We start from the raw sequence: 10,239 nt of genomic DNA, 5'->3' as shown, positions 1-10,239 counted from the left end.
ATATCTGTGGCGAATACTACTGTAAATTATGTAGGAAGCACGTGGAAGCAGATCATTTGTGCTATATACTTCCCGATAGTAGATTACCTAGTTGTAAAGACACTCTTTACATTTTTTATGATTTAGAGAGTCGTCAAGAGAGAGTTATCGGTGAAAAAATCATATCTATTGCAGATGATACTTATAATACTCAGGTGAAAATACATGAGCCTAATTTGTGTGTTTTTAGGCAAAAGTGTTATGAATGTTTTGATATCCCGAATTTGGCCTTTTGTAATAAGTGCGGGCATTCATTGAACGTTGTTCAGGAATCTGAAGAAGAAGAAGAAGAAGGAAACATTATCCCAAAATTCTTAAAACATATTCTGAATGTTCGACAAAAATTTAAAAACGTCATTGTATTAGCACATAACGGACAATCTTATGACCATCAATTTATATTAAATTATATACTGAATGAAACAAATTTAAGTCCGGAATTAATCATGCGAGGCAGTAAAATAATATTAATGATAATAGGAAATATTAAGTTTATAGATTCCTTAAATTATTTCCCGATGGCTCTCTCTAAGCTGCCGAAAACCTTCCAGCTATCGTCGGAATTGAAAAAAGGATATTTTCCTCATTTGTTCAATACAAGAGGAAATAGAAACTATGTCGGGAAGTTACCAGCCTTAGAATTCTACAGTCCGAATACTATGAAAACAGAAGAACTTGAAGTATTTCTAAAATGGTACGGAGAACATAAAAACGACATTTTTGAACTCCAACGTGAACTTTTGGAGTATTGCATCAGTGATGTCAATATCCTGACTGAGGCTTGTCTAAAGTTCAGACGTTTTTTTCTCATTGAAAGTAATATTGAGCCATTCTTAGAAGCTACGACTATAGCTTCTTCATGCAATCTGGTGTACCGAAGAAATTTTCTACAGTCGAACACTATTGGGTTAATACCCAAAAATGGATACAGGTAAATTGTTATTTAAATGAATACAATATCTAAAATAAATGTTAAAACAAATGTGTTTTTTCTCAATATCAGGTGCGTCGATAATCAGTCAACGGAAGCAATTAAGTGGTTGATTTTGGAAGAGCAAAGTCGAAAAATCAACATAAAACATGCTGCTAAAGGACGTGAAGCCATAATTAACGGAGTTAAAGTCGATGGTTTCTGCGAAGAAAATAAACAAGTTTTTGAGTTTCATGGTTGCTACTATCACGGTCATCCTGCTTGTCTTAAACATAAACGAGACGAACCTCTATCTGATAAAGAACAACACGATACGTTGAATTACAGATACGAGAGAACGTTGGCCAAAACAGCACGTTTGAGATCGTTTAATTATGAAGTGATCGAAAAGTGGGGTTGTGAATTTGAGACCCAACTTAGTTTTCTAAAAGATGAAGAGTTAAATTTCATAAACAATCACCCACTTGTACAGAATGCCCCGTTAAATCCACGAGATGGTTTCTTTGGAGGAAGAACTGGGAATACATTTAATTACTACAAGTGTAAGGAAGGTGAGCAAATAAAATACATTGATGTATGTTCACTATACCCCTGGGTATGTAAAAATGGGAAGTTTCCAGTTGGACATCCAAAAGTTCATACAAGTAATGATGATATTTGCTCTAATATGCAACTTGATGGTATCAATGGACTCATTAAATGTAAAATTCTACCACCAGAAAACTTATTTCACCCTGTCTTACCCCAAAAACAGAACAATAAACTAATGTTTTCATTGTGTAGAACCTGCAGCAGTGAAAAAACTAAGGAAAGAGTTTGTACCCATTCTGATGATCAGAGGGCCTTGTTAGGAGTATGGGTGATTGACGAAGTAGTAAAAGCTATTGAAATGGGTTATAAGCTACTAACTATAATGGAAATTTGGGAATACGATGTAATCCAATATAACCCTACTGCAGGTACTGAAGGATTATTTACCTCGATGATGAATAAATACCTTAAAATAAAGCAAGAAGCTTCAGGTTGGCCAAATATATGTTTATCTGAAGAGGATAAAAACAAATATATTACGGATTTTCTCGAGAAGGAAAAAATCAAGTTAGAATACTCCGAAATAACAGATAATCCTGGCAAGAGATCACTTGCCAAGCTGATTTTAAATTCTTTTTGGGGTAAATTTGGACAAAGAGAAAATCAACAAAAAACCTGTATTATTAATAATCCTTCAGATTTGTTTAATTTGCTTACTCATCCATCTATAGAAGTTTCACAAATTCTACCAATTAATGAAAACAATATTGTGATAAGCTTCGAAATGAAAGAAGAAGCAGTTGAAACTCTATCAACTGTTAATGTTTCTATTGCCGCATATACCACAACTCAAGCTCGCCTGAAATTATATAGCTACTTAGAAAAACTTCAGGAAAGAGTTTTGTACTACGACACTGATTCCGTTATTTATGTTTGTCGTCAAGGAGAATTCGATCCACCTACTGGAGACTTTATCGGTGATATGACAAACGAACTGGATTGCTATGGTCAAGGAAGTTACATTACCGAATTTGTAAGTGGTGGACCAAAAAATTATTCTTACAAAGTATACAGCACAAAGGATAAAAAAGAACACACTGTCTGTAAAGTGAAGGGTATCTTCCTCAATTATGAATCTTCCCAAAAAATTAATTTCGATTCAATAAAAGAAGCGGTTTTAAATTCTTCTATACAAGAAGATTCTGAAGAAAGTATTGTCATAAAATCTAAAAATATACGACGTACCATAGAACATCAGGTAGTTACTGTAGAAGAAGTCAAAACATATAAACCAAGAGCTGAAAAACGTCAATTTTTCGACGATCACAGTTCTCTGCCGTACGGATATAAAAGGAAAAAACCCAACCCACCTTCATCATCATCATAATAATCATTAAAGTAATAAAAAGTCGCACTTTATGTAAATATTAAAATAAAAAAATAATTTAAAATTTTAAGCAAAAGTTTTTTTTTTGTTTTATTTGAAAATATTAATTACAATTTTTAGCTTCTTTAATGTATCTGCTCAAAAGATAAACATTCTGGAGTGCACATATTTTTCCATGATACCAACATTTCAAAGTTATATCCGGATAAATTCTTTTTAGTTCTTTTAAATTAGGACACTTATAGTTAAGATCTTCAAGGTTAATGACTTCAACATTTTCGTTATTAATAAGTTTTTGTAGCCAATGTTTCTTTTCTCTACCCTTGACGTAAACAACATTTTTAATTTTTTTTCGAAGATATGACTTAACTTTGCAAAAATCTGTATCTCCTCCATCCCAGGTAAAACCATGATGATACTCACGCAACCAATGAGCTTGTCTTTTGAGGTGGGACGGAAGAAAGTTAGAGTGAAATGGTGGAGTGAGTATGAAATGTTGGTGATATCCATTAAAAAGCACAGCCATTTCCTTTAAGATAAACTCATTGTTGACTCCTCTAAAACCTTGAAAGTCTACAAAACAGGTATCCATGTTTAGATCTGTTCTAAGCAAATGCACTTTTTCTACTGAAAAAATATAGATTATGACACCAATTTAAATAAGTTTGTTAACTTCTCCAGTCAATTGATTGTACTCGATTATGCGATCATGAAGTATTAAACAATACATAGTTGTTGAAGCAGGAATCGAAGTTAATGTTTTAAGTTCAATTTTTACATCCACAGGACCCGTTTTGATTGACTCATTTTGATGAGAACAATCAATAACCAGAATTGGGGCGATATCTTTAAACTCTTGTCGCGATAAAAGTGGATTTGATTGTTGTTGATAATACGATTGTTGAAATTTACTATACATTTCATAGAGAATAGCATATCGATCCAGTTTATATTTAACATTTAAATCTTCGCGAGGGTAAGATTCGGAATTTAAATGTACTTTTACATTGCTCACATCACAATGATCAAATATGCTAGCATCTTTATTTCGTTGATTTTTTCTATTAGTTTGTAGAGCAATGATAATATATCTTGGTTTCTCAAGCTGACTTGAAGTTTTAACTGTCCATACATGATCAGTGGTGGTTGGTAGTGTTGGATATTCGTACATTTCCCAATTTCGAAAATGAATTTGAATTGGATTTGATTGTATTTGTTTCAATAATGTAAGTTTATTCGAATCAGATAAGGTAATGTGTGGTACTCTCCACTGCAGTTTAAAAATCGAAAGTTTTAATTCTTCGTTGTCTTTAGAAAAATAAGCATTCTCATTCGATCGAGTACGAATTAAAATCAATTCATGTCTTGCATTTGTTATGATCTTTTTATAATCTTCAGCAAATCCTAACAGATATTTTAATTTTATACAAAAATTAAAAGTACCCGATGCAAGAGAAAAACTGCTACCCCCAGTCCATGATCCATTTTCCAAGCTCTTACTTTCATTTGCGTTTAAAGAAATATAATTTTTTAAGGTCGATGTTATTCCCACGTTTTTATTGTTGTCAATGTTTACTCCATTCAGTTCATATTGTATTTCTTCAAAAAGAAAAGCCATTGCATTATTAGTTAATTTTCCTGCTGAAACAGTTCCATCTGCTTTTGTTAGACTCCCTTCTACATAAATATAGCTTTCACTAGGTAATATACATAAGTCTTGTTGTTGTATGGGAATACGTATTTCATCACTCGGATTGAAGGACTGAAGAAATGGTGAGTAACAATGGTACTCAAACTTAGATATGCTATTATCAAAGATGGGTCCTTGAGTAATATTTAATATATCGTTCATATTGTAAATTATTTTAATTTGAATCCCAGTGACAGGAGATAGGCTTTATTTTCAGGTGATAACTTAGGTGTTGACAGTGTTGATGTTTGGGAAGAACTAGTTAAATGGTTACCTTTGATATCTGTTAAATAATTATTGTAGATTATCATTATTCTAATATTGGGGTTAGATGTAATCGAACAGTTATTCTTTCTCCTCTAAAATTTATTAAGTCTCCGTTCTGGTCCACAAGTTTTAATGTTATAGTACTTATTCGTTTGACATTCACAGGTAGATAGATGACATTTTTTGGAACTTCAATGATTTTATACCCTGACCCTGTTTCTGGTGAGAATTCATGTATTGTATGCATAGGAGTATTATTAAAGTAAGAGCCAGTAATTATATTACACTCGACTCGTATTACATTTACCTTGTTTATGTCAACAGGTAAATCTGACAAATGAGTTTTTTTACCTTCTAGAACACGTTTACTGAAACCCAATAATTTTCCTATGGTTCTGTTCTTATTGAAATATATGTTCTCGTTGCATTGGATTTGATATTCCATTGTGTTATTATTTGCTTCTATTTCAATAACAATGGAGGAATTTCGCAATAATAATTCTTCGGATATATATTCTGCAATAGCATCAATTTCATACGATCCTATTGGGATTTCAATTTCATATTCGCCCACATGAAACAAATTATTATTCGCATCAACATTCGGTATAGAGTTGTACGTGTGAAAATCAATCAATCCACAAACATAGTCTTTATCCAAGTTCAGCGGTGGAAAATATTCAGCTGATAGAAGGGAAGTTCTCCCGCTCAGTGTAAGTGTCATTGCCATGGTGATGAAAAACATAATGAAAGCCATTGTATATAAAACTCTTTATTTATTGAAAATAACATTCATATAAAAATCTCAAACATAAATGACCACAGTTAAAAGAGTCATAACCTTGGTATTTTGTATAATTATAATTAAGTTTTTCACCCAAATAATTAATAATTTCAATAGGAGGTTGAAGATTTCCAAAACTATCAAAATATTCAATTCGGTTGCCTTTTTTATAAAACGCTACCCAGTGTGTTCCAGGGCCAATTGATGAGTCTAGATTTACAATTCCACATTCGTTTTTCAAAGGTTTAGTTTTTGGTAAATTATCTCTCATGAAAACTCCTCGAAAATTCGGAATGAATTTCCTTGCAAAATTTCTCAAATCTATTTCATTTAATGCACGATTGGGTAGCGAACTTAGAAGTTTTTTGGCTGTGGATTTAAATAAAGTCCAAACCCTTTTCTATAAGGTTTAAGGTATAAGCCCTGGCCTACTGCAACGGATTCCAATTGTTGATTATGACGCTTTTTCTCCTCTAAATCTTTTTTAGCAATGCTAATATCGTTGACAGCTTTTGCTACGCCTGCAGCACCTCCCGTTAAAGCTCCAAGAGCTGAAAGTCCAGCAAACAACGGTACAAGAAATGGAATCACACCACCAATTTTCGGTACAGAAATAACTCTGGGTGTCTTAATGTTATTACTGTTTTTTCTTACTGTTTTCTTAGCAGATGATATGGCTATTTGGATTGCCTTTTCCAGATTGAAGGGTTTTTTACGTTTAATATTATTTCCAATAACTGTTATTATTTTTCTAAATGAGAGTTGCTTAGCATTTTTATCTAAATTTGACTTATTGTCGTTTTCTTTTTTATTTTTCGCTTTTTTCTTAGGCTTTTTGTCTTTATTCTTAGAACAACCCATACCGAATTTTGTTTTTGCCTTCAAAAGATTGGTAACCAATAGTGCGTTTGCCTTTTCACCTAAACTAGCGTCTCCGGATTTAACTCGTTGCCAAGCTTTTTCAGTTAAAATCCTATCGGCAATGTGTCGATCAGATGTATTTTTAAATTTAGAATAAGATATATCGTGTTCCTTGCACGCTTGATCAAGTAAATTAATTCCCGGATCCCCTCGAGCTAGACGTTGTCGGAGTTTTGTTCCAGGTCCACAGTATTGATAACCAGGTAAATGTAGTTCAAGAGGTAGTTTGTTTATTAAAGTATTTAATAAACCTTTTCCTTTCACAATGTTTCGTCGACTGATATATTTTTTGGAATAATCAATCATTTTAAATGATTATCTTAGCGTAAGAATGGTTGGATGTCATATGACACTTTTAAAATATAAACTTGTCATTTATAGGAAATCATTTAGTTTTAATTACTATGCGTTTCGTTAAACAACAATGCCAGTTACCAGTAATAAATATGGAACTGGCTAACAATATTGAAAGAAAAAAACATGGTAAACTATTCCCTCATAGTATAAGAGGGTTAATTACTGGTCCCTCAAATTGCGGAAAAACAAATGTCATGATGAGTTTGTTACAACATCCAAATGGATTAAAATTTGAAAATATCTATATATATTCTAAATCCTTACATCAACCAAAGTATGAGTTTTTACGAAAAGCCATAAAACCTATTAAAAATATGGGTTTCTTCACTTTTGCCAATAACAGTGATGTTATTTCACCCGAAGAGGCTAAACCAAATTCTATATTTATTTTTGACGATATTGCCTGTGAAAAACAAGACACAGTTCGAGTTTACTTCAGTATGGGACGGCATCATCATATTGATAGTTTTTACTTATGCCAGACTTATACAAGAATACCCAAACACTTAATTCGAGACAATGCGAATTTACTAATCATCTTCAAACAGGACGATATGAATCTAAAACATATATATAATGATCATGTTAATTCAGATATGACATTTAATACATTCAGAATAGTTTGTGCAGAATGTTGGAAGACAAATTACGGATTTGTGGTAATTGACAAGGATAGTCCTTTGAATGAAGGTCGTTATAGAAAAGGCTTTGACTGTTTTCTTAAGTTATAAAACAAATAACACTTTTGCTTTAATACCATATGTAAAGAAATGTTCTATGAGAACAGTACAGAGCAGTACAGTGAGCAGATAGTAGCAGTAAAAAGCAGTTCCACTCAGATTGAGACCCAGTATTCTTCAGTTAAGATCAGTAATCTCAATATCAAATTCAGTTTAAAAATTTTTGAACGATTCTTTCAACAACTTCGAAACAAATTAACAACTTGCCTCTGTAGGAAGAAATAAATGTTTACATTATGATGAATATAGATGTAAAACTTACAAAGGAATTAATTAAAACTACAGATGCTCTACGAAAGAAATACAAAGCTCTTAAGATCGGTAGGGAAGCTTACGAAACTCAAATTAAAGAAACTCTTAAACCTCTTACAAAACCACTAAACGAATTAGTAAAAAAATCAAATATCAAACAAGATCAACATAACCTTATAAATAGTCCTTTAAAGAAAATAAAACTCAATTTTGAACATCCTCAATCACAAGAAAATGATTATGATAACAAGAAACATTTTCATGAAGAATTCACAACCCCCAAAACTTCTATTGATGATGATGATGATTCACCAATTTTTTCCGTTGATAGTAATACTACTCCAAAAAGAACAAAGAACAAGTCAAGCCATAGTAGTTTTGCAGAACGCTTGTCACAAAAACAATTTCATGACACACCTAAAAAATATATAGATTTATTTCTAAATAATTCCAACACCCTTGATAAAACGTATGGTGTACATTCAAAAGATGGAAAAATGTACATCGGTAATAGTGAGTTAAACCTTATCGGAAAAGATATAGAAATTAAAAATAAAACCTTCGAAGGAACAAATGGGTTATATGAGCTTATATTTAAGAAAAACCCTGATAATCAAGTTTACACCAATGAAGATTTAAAAAACTACAGGACTATATTACATGACACTAATGCTCATAGAATTGATCATAATTCACAGAGACAAGTACACGGCAATAGAGGTTATAAGTATAAAAAAATTATAAGTAAATTATTCGGATTAACAACAAATACTTCTAATACTCTATCGCCATCATCTTCAACACTACAAATACCTTCAGGAAGTGGAATAATGCAATTATCAAATTTGAAAAAAGACTATATATTTTGGGATAATCCCAATGAACTAGTAGATCGATTGAGACTTCTTATTGGTTCACAACAAGCTGGACACAACAATCACTCTAACGAAATTATTTCAATCATTGAAGAACTTAAAGAAGCCAATATTATCGAATAATAATTAAAAAAAAGATGAGTGTTGATAAATTTGGTCGTTTCTCAAATAGAACCCCACCCAGAGGACCAAGAGGAAAACAAGGAGAGCAGGGACCACCAGGTTTACAGGGAGAGCGAGGTTTGCCTGGACCACCTGGAGAGGGATTCCTCAAAACAGAAAGCGGAGATTACAACATACACTTTAAACGGCTAAAAAATGTTCAAGAACCACAAGAACAGGAAGACGCTGCTACCAAAAAATATGTTGATGAAACATACGAACAACTTAAAGAATACATCCAATATAGAGTAGTTGACAAATTTGAGAAACTACTGTTTGACACAATTGATAATAAGGAAAACAAATCTGAAAATAAAATTGAAGACAATTCTATTAATTATTAAAACTTAAAACCAGTCATTATATAACTTTAGTCTTTAATCTACTTCCTCAGTGTGGAGAACTCAATCATTATGTCTAACACAGATTTTTTATTAATTTTTGATGAAATTCTACAGTTTCTGAAAACAAATCATCATAATATACTAGAAGAACATCATGAAGAGCTTTTGAATTGTATAATCTTTTTGAAAAGATTTATGAATGTATCTACTACAACATCAAAACATGGATGTCATTTCGATAACTGCCCATGGTCTTCAAACTTATGCAAAAATGGTCCAGATACATGCGCATGTTACATGCTTGAAAATAGACTGTTAAAAATAAAAAAACTGATGTCTTTGTATAAAAGATTGAAATAGTATGACTTAAACTTGTAGTTATTATATAGAAATATTTTAATTAATAAAATGCATGAACAAATACTTTGTTTTTATCATTCAATAAAAAGATGAGTCAGAGAAACGTTGTTGAAGAACTACATAAGCCTGCTCGAAGGAATTTTCCAAAAAGACGAGTAATTATTAAGGGTCTAGATGATTTATGGCAAGCCGATCTAGTCGAGATGGTTGTGTATTCACCCGAAAACGAAAATTATCGATATCTTCTCACAGTTATTGATACATTTTCTAAATTTGCTTGGACGGCTCCTATTAAAAATAAAACAGGAACGAGTGTCACTCAGGCTATGGAAGATATATTTAATAAAGGTCGTCACCCAAAAAATTTACAAACAGATGATGGAAAAGAATTCTTCAATGCATCGTTTCAAAAACTTATGAAAAAGTTTCAAATCAATCATTACTCTACATTTAGTGTTCTCAAAGCTTCCATTGTTGAACGATTTAATCGTACCTTGAAAACTTGGATGTGGAAAGAATTTAGTTTAAATGGTTCATATCGTTGGATTGATATTATAGAACAACTAACAAAAACGTACAATAATTCCAAACATCGTACG

The 10,239-nt window shown here is 31.9% G+C and overlaps 2 protein-coding genes across 2 annotated transcripts; one reads left to right on the top strand and one right to left on the bottom strand.

Moving 5' to 3' along the window:
- Nucleotides 1-557: 557 nt before the first annotated feature.
- On the top strand, nt 558-2,888 carry LOC129953508 (uncharacterized). The gene is made up of 2 exons (XM_056066749.1): nt 558-970; nt 1,043-2,888. The coding sequence occupies exons 1-2, from the start codon at nt 558-560 to the stop codon at nt 2,886-2,888; spliced, it is 2,259 nt and encodes a 752-aa protein (XP_055922724.1).
- Nucleotides 2,889-3,543: 655 nt separating this feature from the next.
- Nucleotides 3,544-4,740, bottom strand: LOC129953507 (uncharacterized). The gene has a single exon (XM_056066748.1). The coding sequence runs from the start codon at nt 4,738-4,740 to the stop codon at nt 3,544-3,546; it is 1,197 nt and encodes a 398-aa protein (XP_055922723.1).
- Nucleotides 4,741-10,239: the final 5,499 nt, after the last annotated feature.

This window comes from Eupeodes corollae, unplaced genomic scaffold (genome assembly GCF_945859685.1).
Source record: "Eupeodes corollae unplaced genomic scaffold, idEupCoro1.1 scaffold_980, whole genome shotgun sequence".
Lineage (NCBI taxonomy): Eukaryota > Metazoa > Arthropoda > Insecta > Diptera > Syrphidae > Eupeodes > Eupeodes corollae.
The sequence above is the reverse complement of the archived record's forward strand: the minus strand, read 5'-3'. Positions and strand labels throughout refer to the sequence as shown.

Excerpts from the sequence above, each read along its gene's own strand:
- LOC129953507 (XM_056066748.1), bottom strand. The coding sequence starts at position 4,740 with ATGAACGATATATTAAATATTACTCAAGGACCCATCTTTGATAATAGC.
- LOC129953508 (XM_056066749.1), top strand. The coding sequence starts at position 558 with ATGGCTCTCTCTAAGCTGCCGAAAACCTTCCAGCTATCGTCGGAATTG. Across the intron at positions 971-1,042 it reads ATACCCAAAAATGGATACAG|GTGCGTCGATAATCAGTCAA; the intron begins GTAAATTGTTAT and ends TCTCAATATCAG.